Here is a 13,933-nt window from a genome sequence, read left to right on the forward strand (position 1 = left end):
ACCTAGCAACTCAGAAATAGGTTTGGAATAGCTCTCCCTTTTCTCTAAACATATATATTTTTTATGTATAATCCCAGAATTCAAACATTTATAAAATAACAAGACATACTTTACATGTTTTTTATTTTACCAATGGAAAAACACAAACTCAGCAAAAAAAGAAATGTCCCTTTTTCAGGACCCTGTCCTTCAAAGAATTCATAAAAATCCAAATAACTTCACAGATCTTCATTGTAAAGGGTTTAAACACTGTTTCCCATGCTTGTTCACGGAACCATAAACAATTAATGAACATGCACCTGTGGAACGGTCATTAAGACACTAACGGCTTACAGACGGTAGGCAATTAAGGTCACAGTTATGAAAACTTAGGACACTAAAGAGGCCTTTCTACTGACTCTGAAAAACACCAAAAGAAAGATGCCCAGGGTCCCTGCTCATCTGCGTGAACGTGCCTTAGGCATGCTGCAAGGAGGCATAAGGATTGCAGATGTGGCCAGGACAATAAATTGCAATGTCCGTACTGTGAGACGCCTAAGACAGCACTACAGGGAGACAGCACTACAGGACGGACAGCTGATTGTCCTCGCACCGGCAGACCTCGTGTAACAACACCTGCACAGGATCGATACATCCGAACATCACACCTGCGTGACAGGTACAGGACGGCAACAACAACTGCCCGAGGTACACCAGGAACGCACAATCCCTCCATCAGCGCTCAGACTGTCCGCAATAGGCTGAGAGAGGCTGGACTGAGGGCTTGTAGGCCTGTTGTAAGGCAGGTCCTCACCAGACATCACCGGAAACGACGCCTATGGGCACAAACCCACCGTCGGCTGGACCAGACAGGACTGGCAAAAAGTGCTCTTCACTGACGAGTCAGGGTTTTGTCTCACCAGGGGTGATGGTCAGATTTGCATTTATCGTTGAAGGAATGAGCATTACACCGAGGCCTGCACTCTGGAGCGGGATCGATGTGGAGGTGGAGGATCCGTCATGGTCTGGGGCGGTGTGTCACAGCATCATCGGACTGAGCTTGTTGTCATTGCAGGCAATCTCAACGCTGTGCATTACAGGGAAGACAGCCTCCTCATTCATGTGGTACCCTTCCTGCAGGCTCATCCTGACATGACCCTCCAGCATAACAATGCCACCAGCCATACTGCTCGTTCTGACAGGAATGTCAGTGTTCTGCCATGGCCAGCAAAGAGCCCGGATCTCAATCCCATTGAGCACACCTGGGACCTGTTGGATCAGAGGGTGAGGGCTAAGGCCATTCCCCCCAGAAATGTCCGGGAACTTGCAGTTGCGTTGGCACAAGGAAGAGTGGGGTAACATATCACAGCAAGAACTGGCAAATCTGGTGCAGTCCATGATGAGGAGATGCACTGCAGTACTTAATGCAGCTGGTGGCCACACCAGATACTGACTGTTACCTTTAACCCCCCCCCCTTTGTTCAGGGACACATTATTCCATTTCTGTTAGTACACATGTCTGTGGAACTTGTTCAGTTTATGTCTCAGTTGTTGAATCTTGTTATGTTCATACAAATATTTACACATGTTAAGTTTGCTGAAAATAAACGCAGTTGACAATGAGAGGTTGTTTCTTTTTTTGCTGAGTTTAGATGAATAGAACATGAATTGTAAGGAAGATGTAGTATACATACCATTTAGTTGGAATCAGCAGTCTGGTAACAAAGTCCTTAGCTTCCTCTGTGACATTCTCAAATGCCTCTGAATCAAAATCCCAGTTGGCGTGAAGGATGTTGTTCATAGTCTCTGCATCGTTGTCCCCCAGGAATGGAGACAGTCCACTCAGACTAATAAAACACGGAGATATTCTTGGTTAGTCACATTTTCATACAGTCCTATACATTCACTCATTAGAAAGACAAAGCAGTCATCAAAGTCATGATGCTACAGAGAGCTCTGCCTCAGTGCCCTGTTGCATGGAATGAAAAGTATGGGCCAGGTATGTAAATACGAAGTTTGAGTATATGAATCTTAGACCCATATCACACTTCAACACAAAGACTGTGGGCAATGGTTACGAAGGAGCAGATGTACGTGCCACGTTCCAGAGAAATTGAAACAAAACACACTCACATGCTGATGCTTACTCTAAATAGAATAGAATAATTCAATTAGCACCATGGAGCCCTGGGTAGTGCTAGGTATTCAGGCAAGCTGGCGGCATAGTGGGACAGCCACACTTTCTTATTTTGAGCGAACCCTCCTAAATCTCCTTGGACAGCTGTCCGGTTATTAGCATTAATTGAATCTGCCGGGTCCTGTGAAAAGACAGAAGACCATTGGGATGCACACAGTTCATTCAGGGCCATGGTTGAGGCTGACAGGCAACATTGCGAGGGGGCAGCAGTGGGTATGAATTTAGTAATAGCTGAACAGTGTGCTAGTGTGAGTGACAAGAGACAAACATGCGTTTATAGATGGATGGCAAGCATGTTTCCAGTGGCTAGGATACCATTGGTTGACCCTTTACAACAGATCAGATCCTCATGTTACACCAGAGGAGGCTGGTGGGAGAAGCTATAGGAGGACAGGCTCATTGTAATGGCTGGAATGGAATGGAGTCAAGCATGTGGTTTCCACATGTTTTATATTGTTCCATTTATTGGATTCCAGCCATTACAATGAGCCCATCCTCCTATAGCTCCTCCCACCAGCCTCCACTGTGTTACAAGGTATGACTGATGCTGCTGCCTAGCAGAGGTGTGTGGTGAGTGTTTTTGTCAAGCAGAGGTGTTTCTCTGTGTGTGTGTGTGTGTGTGGTAATACTCACAGCATATAAGTAATGACTCCTACGCTCCACATGTCCGTTGGGAATGAGACAAAGTCGTAGTTGACCACCTCAGGAGCCAGAAATTCTGGAGTGCCAAAATTGACCTTTAGTTTCTCTCTGGGTCTGTACCTGAGGGGAGACAAGCACATTTGAACTATGGGAACATAAATATCTCATGTCTTACAACAGAGTGTCATGGGTGGAGACTCAGAGTTACAGAGATGGCCTACTTTTTACCAACCTGTCTACTGGGTGACTGTTACCATGACTACCTCATTGGCTACTCAATTGAGGATGATGGAAAAAGGGTGATGTCAATAGATGAGATTTGTAGATTAAAACAGTTCTTGCCACATAATGGAGAAAATATTCAGAAACTTACTTTCTGGCCAGACCAAAGTCTATTATCTTGATCTGGTTCCCTGTGGAGTTGACACAAAGAATGTTCTCTGGCTGAGAGGAAATAAGGAGAGAATGTAAGAATCCTCACACAAGGGTGATATGTAATTTAATTAAAATCCATGTCGAACTAACAAGTCTTGCAATATATTCTATGTACGGTATATGATTTTTACCTTGAGGTCTAAATGGAGGATGTATTGCTGATGGAGGTACTGTACCCCCTCACAGATCTGTCTCATAAACACGATGGCATCCAGCTCTGTCAGCTGGTAGTTCTCGTCAACGATCCGGTCAAACAACTCACCACCTTCCACACTGCAAAGACAGGGAGCTGGTGAGTGCCGTAAAAGTGATATTGTTCTACTGTGCAAGAAGCAAAGAGGAAATTGAGTGGCATAGAGGTTAATTCCACTAAAACAATGCTTTATAGCCTGGAACAGTGTTTGCCGTACCCACATGAAAATGCAGATAGGGGGTGCTATTAGAGTTGCAATTTCTAAATACTGACTTAACGAGAAAAATGACTTACTACTCCATAATAAGCGTAAGGTTTGTCCGTGACTCAAAGGCATCATAAAGCTGAATCAGGTTCACATGGTTAAGTTGGTTCATCACCCCTATTTCATTCTTCACTTCATCCTTTGTTACCCGGTGGGAGGAAGGAGAGAGCGAGAGAGAGAGAGAGAGAGAGAGAGAGAGAGAGAGAGAATAAGGAAATAAGAGAAGAGAGAGCAGGAAGTCACTCAACCTCAGCAAAATGAAAATCACAATCTATCACATTTCATGATTTTAGAAGAAAAAAAATCTAACCACTCTGGAGGGTGCTTATACCCATATAAATTATATGTATATGACACTATACCTTAAACACATTCATTGAGCAATGTATTATGCAGACCTGGGTTCAAATCAATGATGAATATATACCCTGGATTGCTGATGCTATGTATTGGTCAGTGAGAGGCTTTGAAGCCACCGGTCAGCCACATTGGCACTCCCCAGTAGGCACAGTCCTCCATAAGAATGAATGGAATTCTACAGTATTTCAATTAAATGTTCATGGTCAAAATTACATGTATTTAAGTATTTTTGTTGTTGTAGTGGGAACAGTGACATTCGTAATCTACTTTTTTTTTACTATAATTTTAAAGTATACATGAAGGCGTCTGTAACAGAATAAATGTGGCAAAACGAACGTAGACATTAATAAATGCATTTCTATAGCTTCCAAAATATTTTTTACAATGGTGGGGGAGTGCTAGAATGGAAGCATGGTGACTTCAACACAGCGCCCCCTATCAGTCATCTAATAATGTGGCCCCAATCAACAACTTATAAATAGACTACTATTTAAAAGTATTTTTAAATACTTCTTTCCAAATACATCATTTCAAATTCCTAACCGACCTGGGTTAAATGCATGGGAGTGTATTTGAGTCAGTGTATTTTACTATTTTCAAATACATGCCAATACTTTCCAAGCATATTTACAAATACATTCCAATATTCAAATACTTGTCTTTTACAATAAATAATATATATTTGATAGTAATTGAAATACCCCAAAAAATACTTGAACCCTGGTATTATTCCAGTAAGAAACAAATGAAAAGTGGATATTTCTGATATGTATAAGAGCAATTTGCCATTCTGATCAAACAAAACCTCTGAACAAAATGAGTACATCACATATTGGATATAAGAAACATCGTACTTTGCTCAGTGTATGGCTGAGTGTCTCGGAGTCTACTTCCAAAGCTACGTTTTTGATTGATTAAGAAATACATTATTAATCACAAATTCAATACCAGTTTTCTGTACCAGCTTCCGGTTGTACTCATTCAATGTGTCAATAAAGGCAAGGTCAGAAGAAAAGCCAAAGTTAAATCATTAAAACAGTGCACATAAAGAGAGTGTGGTGATTAGCAGGTGCAATAGGAGTCACATGTTGAAGACGAAGGATGTGAAATGAATCTCGACGGGAGCTGTGGTAGATTTTGGTTAAGAGAAGAGACACAGGTGCATGCTGTATGTAAATATGTGCTCTTTAAAAGTGCAATATGCAGAAATCAATCCGCCATTTCCTGGTTGCTAAAATTTTAATAGTTCTCCTAATTTCAGTTTGTGTGACAAAACAAGCAATGCATAGTGTACAATCATTGTACCATCTAAACTGCTGTGAAATATCTTTTCAATAACCAAAAATATTGTATTTTCAGCTGTTTGAAGCTGGTTTAGAGCCTAAATTAAAAGACGCAAAAATGAAACATACGAACGGGAAGCATAGAAATAGCGCACATAGAACAGATCTACCGCTTCTTATGCCGGGAGTACACTACACGACTTTCAAAATCCAAACGCCGCTGAACCTCTCACATTAAACAACCGTCTTTCCTGCGGTTATTTGTCTTGCTTGCGCACACTAATCGATCTGGCACATATAGGGTGTCACACACTACAAAATTCTTCACTTGGTCATGAGGATTCTCCATACCACCACGCTGTCTCGTAAAAACAATGACATGATGATGTGATTCGATTGTTAACGTAGCTAGAATGAGCTGTGGCTCAAAGCAGCCTCATAAAAGTTTTCAGTCAGACATTCACGCTTGCCATACAGAGCTGAAATTTGTAGCCAACATTTTGAATTGAATAACATTGCTTCTGAACTTCATAGCTGTAACGATTTTACACTTTTGCTTTGGTCAAAGGCAAGTACAAATGCATACCACCCTGCATCCCACTGCTGGCTTGCCTCTGAAGCTAAGCAGGGTCGGTCCTGTTCGTTCCTTGGATGGGATACCAGATGGTGTTGGAGGGCCAGTACAAGGCAGTCTTTCCTCTGGTTGAAAAAAAAATGTTGCCCTTTGTAGGGTGCCATCTTTTGGATGGGATGTTAAACGGGTATCCTGACTCTCTGTGGTCACTAAAGATCCCATTGCACTTATTGTAAGAGTAGTGGTGTTAACCCAGGTGTCCTGACTAAATTCCCAATCTGGCCCTCATACCATCATGTTAACCTAATCATCCCCAGCTTCCAATTGGCCCATTCATCCCCCTGTAACTATTCCCGAGGTTGTTGCTGTAAATGAGAAATTAGTGTTCTCAGTCAATTTACCTAGTAAAATAAGGGATAATAAATAAAACACTAGTAGTAGTCATGGCTCCTGCAGGAGAGTCCACATTCTGGGTGATGTGATACAACGTCATCATCTCACTGGCTTCTTCTCTGGCGAGCTCTCATTGGCACTGTTCACAAAAATTGGCGTTGCACATCTCACATGACAAGAGCACTGCAGATTTTGCGCCGATAAAATCAAACATGTTTGAAAAATATCGGGATGTCGAACTGCTCAACGGTGAGATCGGTAGCCCTCAGATTGTTTCTCTGACCCGCTCACATTAAATGAGAGTCAGTGATGGCCGCACGCCCCGAGTAGGCAACGACATTAGGATTTTGTCTAAATCAGGGTGAAAATTGTGTACTGTACACCCGGCTTTAAACTTGATTTCAATGAAAATAACAGATCAATAACTCAGATTTCTATGTGAATTTGGTCAGTTTACCCCAATAGTTAGATACTGCAACTTTAACTTCGTTGCATAGTATTTTTTATTTATTTTGAGATAGAGAGAGCTAGTATGCATGTGTGTGTGTGTGTGTGTGTGTGTGTGTGTGTGTGTGTGTGTGTGTGTGTGTGTGTGTGTGTGTGTGTGTGTGTGTGTGTGTGTGTGTGTGTGTGTGTGTGTGTGTGTGTGTGTGTGTGTGTGTGTGTGTGTACCCGTGCGTGTTTGTAAGTGTGACTAGCTCTTTAATCTGCGGCAAGAGAATTGCTCACATCGAACCTCATAAATAAACTTCACAGGAACATAGAGAAAGGTCAGGGTGGGTGTGTAAGGTTGGAGTCAGAGAGAGGAGGGGTACAAAGACCACAGGTCTGTTGTTGTATATCCACTTACTCTCTCCCTCATTCCCTTTACTTTGATCAACTTCGCAGCGAGGATTAGGCCCGACGACAGTTCTGCGCACTTATGGACCTGCCCAAAACGTCCCCTGTGGAAACAAGGACACTTATGAGTGCATAGATACTTTACATACGCTACCGTTCAAAGGTTTGGGATCACTTAGAAATGTCCTTGTTTTTGAAAGAAAAGCACATTCTTTGTCCATTAAAATAACATCAAATTGATCAGAAATACAGTGTAGACATTGATAATGTTGTAAATGACTATTGAAGCTGGAAATGGCAGATTTCTATGGAATATCTACATAGGTGTACAGAGGCCCATTATCAGTAACCGTCAGTCCTGTGTTCCAATAGCACGTTGTGTTAGCTAATCCAAGTTTATCATTTTAAAAGACTAATTGATCATTAGAAAACCCTTTTGCAATTATGTTAGCACAGCTGAAAACTGTTGTACTGATTAAACAAGCAATAGTACACAGCGTTGTGTGAGATCTTCAGTTTCTTGGCAATTTCTCGCATGGAATAGCCTTAATTTCTCAGAACAAGAATAGACTGACGAGTTTCAGAAGAAAGTTCTTTGTTTCTGGACATTTTGAGCCTGTAATTGAACCCACAAATGCTGATGCTCCAGATACTCAACTAGTCTAGAAGGCCAGTTTTATTGCTTCTTTAATCAGCTCAACAGTTTTCAGCTGTGCTAACATAATTGCAAAAGAGTTTTCTAATGATCAATTAGCCTTATAAAATGATAAACTTGGATTAGCTAACACAACGTGCCATTGGAACACAGGAGTGATGGTTGCTGATAACGGGCCTCTGTACTCCTACGTAGATATTCCATAAAAAAATCTGCTGTTTCCAGCTACAATAGTCATTTACAACATTAACAATGTCTACACTGTGTTTCTTATCAATTTGATGTTATTTTAATGGACAAAAAAGAAAAAGAGCTTTTCTTTCAAAAACAAGGACATTTCTAAGTGACCCTAAACTTTTGAACGGTAGCGTACATGTGAAAGAAACAGGTGTGAACACGAATATTTGTTCATAGACATTTATGAACATACATACATGCATCCTAGCCGCGCAAGCACAGACTCAACGTGGTTTTCCGCGGAATCCGTGCTTCAGGTTATGTAGAACCTTTAAAATGCTAGAACTCAAGCTACATTCACCCCGACAAAGGCACCAAAGAGCACAGCACAGACCCACAAGCAGTCAATCTTGAGGGGTATCCTTTGCGTTGACCTCGGTCAGGGCTTTGCAGACACTCCAAGGACCTGTTTTACTCCTCTGGTTTCATTGGAAGTATATCATCATCTGCCACACATGGAGAGTTTACTAAGCCAACTTCTTTATGTCGCGAGAGAGTGCCTCTACTCTACATGGACCATGGAGATTTTAAAAAGCCCCTATGCAAATGTCCACTCAACACCTGCCCAAAATAAACCCTGTCCATGACAAGCATAAAATAAGCCAGTGCTTATTTGCAGACTCTGTTGGGGATTAGCCATGTCTGTGTTGCCAGTTGTTCAGCTCTGCTGCTGATACGTACTATCTCTCCTTGCTTTGCCCATCGCCTGCTATCATGCACAGTCTGTCAGTCTGCTAACCCTGTTTATCTGCTAATGCTGCACCTGGTTACCACTGGTGCAGCAAGCTGCTCCTCTGGTGTTTTCTACATCGTTACTGTCAGTCAACATCATTGGGTAGAAGCCAACCTGACAGTGTATTTATAGCAGTAGAATAACAGTTGGTAACCCTCACTTACAGTAAGTATGTTGTGTTTGAGGGGTAACAATAATGGGAATAATATATGCAACACCACAGTCTATGTGTACAGTAAACACATTCTCGTGGGCACTTAAGAATTATGACTCACCCTCCAAGAACCGCGTTAGGCTTTACAGCGTAATAAGAGCCCATCGGTACTTGCTTGGCACTCACAATGCGGTGCTCAAAGGGAGCGGGCAAGGGTGGGCAGTCATCTGGAAAAGAAGAGCACCGGAGCATGATTTATTATATGCTTGGTGGTATGGGTAATGATCTGTGGACTTATTGGAAGATTGACAGACCATGAGGAGTATATTTCATCCTGCATTTCACCCAGTAACATAACGCTGTGCAATCCATATTTTGATGAAAATGACATTGATATTGCCCTTCTTACCTATGACCAATAGTTGTGCATCCAGGCCTGCCGCCTGTGCAGCTGCTGTAGGGTTTTTAACAACTAAAGAGGGAGTTGGCTGAGGGATAACTGGTTTTGCAGAGTCTTTCACTGTCTCAGACTCTGGTTGAGGTGGAACAGATTTGTGCTGCTCTGTGACCGCCACCGGCTCAGGCTGGACCTGAGGGACAATCGTTACGGACTCTGGTTTGGTGACCACATCCAGTGGGCTTGTTAGCGCACTGCTGTACGGGGTTGGTGGTGTTACAATGATAACAGGCTCCTGAGGACTGACTGCAGCCTTTGTAAAGTCCTCTTCAGGGAGAGTGTCATCCTTGGAAGGAAGAGAAACACTTTCAGGGACTTGCTCCGGCGGTTGCTCCGGCGGTTGCTCCTCAGTGGTGGAGATAGGTGGCTGTGATACAGTGGGCTCTGGACCTTGTGGAACCTCTGTCTCCTTGACTTTGATGTACTGACTGTCTAACTCACTGCTCACCGAAATCATGGTCACATCAGGAGTCCTAGCAACACAGTAACATGACAAAACAGTCAATGTTTGAACAATGTATAGACCTACACGTTTTCTTCATTAATGAAACAGAATATGCACGTAACTAATGAAACCAACGTGACAGCAATATATTAGATTACATTTTAGATTAGAGTGTGTTTATTAGTCACATGTACAGGGACGCAGATGTAATTGCAGGGTACAGTGAAAATATTATGCTCCTGGCTCCAAGAGCGCAGGTCAAAAATGTAGATAATAGCAATTCGAGTTATAGGCTATGAGTAGCGACAGATGCTAACTCTCATCCTAAGTACCCCCATTCTTGAAATGCCACTTAGAGTAGGCATGTAAAAAATTGGCAACAACAGAAGGACCCTTTGATGTTCTTTATCCCCTTTAGCATGTACCTCATGTTGCTCACCCTACTCAGAGTGAGAGCCCACCGCCACTTGAAACCCTTTCATTAGAGACATGAAAAGGCAGCAGTGGGGTTTAGCTTGAGGATAATTTATTAAATCCCCCCTGTGCTTTCACATTTCTAGCTGAAAGTGTACGTCAGTGATTGCAGGTGCTTTGTTAGATCTCTTTGATGACAATCGATGTCAACTCAACGGATCCACCTGTCGCGCTTTTCATAGCCCTGTTGGGAGTAATGGTGCTGCTATTTGTTGACAACAAAAAAAAGCACTTAATAACAAGAGAGATTCCACTTTGGATAACTGGCATTTTCTATTGGTAATGAATCAGTGACAGCCTACCTCCTCAGCTCAGAGAGCACTTCGATGGTGACCTCCACCTGAGCTACGACCACATCAGGGGCAAAGGTCTGGACTCTGGTGGGCTCTCTGCTCTTTAAGGTGACCTCTTTGGGCTTGCGAGAGCCTTTACTACCCCAATCACTATTGGTAGATGGGAATAAGGCCTGGTCGACTGCAGGGCCCTCTGTGAGAGCTTCGGATAACCTGCAGGGATCAGGCTCAGGAGTTGTCGGGACTTCCACTCCATGGTCTGCGGCCTTCGCTTCCTTTACAGGGAGCTCTAGCGCCTTCTGGTCACCTGTGGGAGAACAGCAACCATACCAGAAGGAATTAGCTAAAGTAATCACTCATTTGCTTATGGAATCCCCACCCACTCACATTAACTTCGCAGAAAACATCGAGGCAGTTGTCAGTAACTGGTCAACATTGACTGAAAGCACCTTAAAATGCATTTGATGTAAGAAATGGAATATACATTACCAGTCAAAAGTTTGGACACCTACTCATTCAAGGGTTTTTCTTTATTTTTGACAATTTTCTACATTGTAGAATAATAGTGAAGACATCAAAACTATGAAATAACACATATGGAATCATGTAGTAACCAAAAAAAGTGTTAAACAAATCAAAATATATTTGAGACTCTTCAAAGTAGCCACCCTTTGCCTTGATGACAGCTTTGCACACACTGTACAAATAATGTTTGATTGATTAATTGATTGATTGATTGATCCAGGCTGTATCACAACTGGCCATGATTGGGAGTTCCAGAGGGCGGCGCACAATTGGCCAGCATCGTCCGGGTTTGGCCGGTGTAGGCCGTCATTGTAAATAAGAATTTGTTCTTAACTGACTTGCCTAGTTAAATGAAGGTTACATTTTTTTTTAAATACATTAAATTGAAAAACATTAACTTAAAAATATGTATCAATGCCAACAGATAACACAGAGACAAGTCCAGCTTACCTGTGGCGATTTGTAAGCCCTCTTCCTGGACCTGAGTCCCCTGGTTGCAGAGAGTGACTTTAGGCTTTACTCTGCTATCTTCTGATTTAGTTTTCTGAGGGAAGAGAACATCTTTCATGTATATCGTTGCTTACTACTTCATCACAATCAGGTTTAACAATCATTCTCCCACCAATGTGGTATAGTTTGAACAAGATAAACAACATATAGCAAACAGGAGAAATAAAAAAGGTTAAAAGCTGAAATATCTTATCTAAATGTTTGTTCACATCCACTCATCACCACATTGCCAATACGTCAGGCATGGACTGAGGCATGGAGTATGATTGAGCAATGGTCTTTTTAGTATTAATGATGAACCGGTATGGCATATTTGAAATGACAACACATAACTGATAACAGATCCCTACTGGGCCGACTCAGCTGGACTCTGTTATTAGTTTACACTAAGCCATGAGTAACTGGGAGATGCCAGCAGTGGGTATGGCCTGGAAGTACACCGCAGGGTCATAGCATGGGTGGGCAAGAAGCAATGCTGTTGTGATCTGTGTTCGCACGGCATACCTTACTGGCTCTCATTAGAGTCCATCTGTCTGCCTAACACTAAATGAAAACGGCACTATCTCCACCCCAAAAATATCTACATTTCAATCTATTAGTCAAATGTATTTTATAAAGCCCTTTTTACATCAGCAGTCATAACGTTTTATTTTTTACAGCTCCAGAGCCTCAAAATCCTAAGAGCAAGCAATGCCGAGGCAGAAACACAGTGCTTAGTAGCCCTTGATCCTGACTCTCAGTTCCATTACACATAAGAGTCATTGGACGAAGGTGTCTCTGTAGGGGGGATTTTTGTTTCCGATTAGCAACCTTAGCTTTCATATAATCATTTTCAAAAAACAGAAGTAAATTGGTACACACCTTTATAACATTAGGGTTCCAACTTCGCCATATTATGTTACAGTGCTTGTTTTTATGGAAAACAGACGGTAGAGAGAGTGGACTACCTGTGCCAATTAGCTATCTGCATCTTCAAACAGCTGTGTGTAAACGGAAGACAGATGCCCCAAATGTGTTGTCACGGAAACATAACGTTGGCTGCAAAAGTGTTAAAACTGGTTAAAACATTGTACAGTAAGTGTGTATTTTGAAGTGAAGTGAAAGTAGAGGATTTATATTTCTAGAACTTTACCAAAGTACACACTCAATTCACGTTTAGATGGAGTACTGTATTTGTCTGTTTTGGCTTCCACAGCCAATTCACCCTTTAAACAGAACATGTAAGGTCCTTGGACTAATGGGAAACGTTAAGCTACCTATGGTCCAATATTGGGCTAAGTGGCTCCTTTTCTGGCTGTACCGGGTAGAGATTTAAGTGTATTTGTGTAGCCATTAAGGCCACATTGTTTTACAAGACGTATATTGGTGCTATATCTGAGTGTATAGCACCAATATGTCTTCGGAGTTGGTCATTTTGGGGGATTTGAATCTGGATTGGCTATCCCTGGCCTCAGATCAATTTAAGAGCATATACATTGATTTTAAACTCACTCAAATGATCTCAAAACCGACATGGCTAAATGTGAAAAACCCTGTTAACTCCTCCTTGATTGATTTAATTCTTACTAACCTGCATAAATATTTGTCTAACGGGGTTTTTACATATGATATCAGTGATCATTGTCCCATAGTATGTATTAGAGATACGAAACAGCAAAATACTAATCTTTATTTAATTAAGAACATCATTTTATAATGTTTCTCCTCAAGGGTTTTTACATGACATGCTCTACTCTGATTTAGCCACTGTATCCTGTATTCCTAACCCTGAGTTGGCTCTAGAATATTTATCCTCCAAATGTATTCCTCTGGCAGATAAACACGCCCCTATTAAACAATTCAGAGTCGAAGATAGCTCAGAAGAAGACCAAGAGTTACATCTATCTAAGCTCATTCAGGTGAGAAATCAGGCCTGGGTCAAAGCAAGTTAAACTGACTCTGTAGTGGATTGGCAATCTTTCAGACAATTAAGAAACAGATACTATCTCGATTAAGAAAGCTAAGTCAACCTACATCCTAAGCGTTGACCCTGCTGGGGATCCTTCTACATTTTGGAAAACAGTAAATGCACTGAAGTGTACAAATTCCTCTTCATCCCTGCCTAAACAAGTTTTGTCTGGCATCATAACTGAGAGGAATGGGATAAGTGATGCTTTTTAGTTTTATTTGAGAGAAATGGTGGTTTAACTGACCCTGGTCAGTCAATCGACTGCTCTTCCCTTTGCCAGCCTCTAGCTGACTCGACGGTTAACCCATCAGATTCTAGTGCATCTTTGTTTTCATTTCAAC

General features: G+C 41.9%; 1 protein-coding gene across 2 annotated transcripts in view; it reads right to left on the minus strand.

Moving 5' to 3' along the window:
- Positions 1-13,933, minus strand: part of LOC106587297 (myosin light chain kinase 3) — a 33,220-nt gene that overhangs the window by 2,235 nt on the left and 17,052 nt on the right. For both annotated transcript variants that reach the window (XM_014175553.3, XM_014175552.3), the window contains exons 2-11: positions 11,585-11,678; positions 10,619-10,916; positions 9,350-9,870; positions 9,062-9,167; positions 7,172-7,265; positions 3,741-3,850; positions 3,385-3,526; positions 3,192-3,262; positions 2,810-2,938; positions 1,674-1,826 (exon numbers count right to left, since the gene is read on the minus strand). In XM_014175553.3, the coding sequence (XP_014031028.1) occupies positions 1,674-1,826; positions 2,810-2,938; positions 3,192-3,262; positions 3,385-3,526; positions 3,741-3,850; positions 7,172-7,265; positions 9,062-9,167; positions 9,350-9,870; positions 10,619-10,916; positions 11,585-11,678 (1,718 nt within the window). The remainder of the gene's footprint in view (positions 1-1,673; positions 1,827-2,809; positions 2,939-3,191; positions 3,263-3,384; positions 3,527-3,740; positions 3,851-7,171; positions 7,266-9,061; positions 9,168-9,349; positions 9,871-10,618; positions 10,917-11,584; positions 11,679-13,933) is intronic.

The sequence above is a fragment of the Salmo salar genome, chromosome 26, assembly GCF_965601325.2.
Source record: "Salmo salar chromosome 26, fSalSal1, whole genome shotgun sequence".
NCBI lineage: Eukaryota > Metazoa > Chordata > Actinopteri > Salmoniformes > Salmonidae > Salmo > Salmo salar.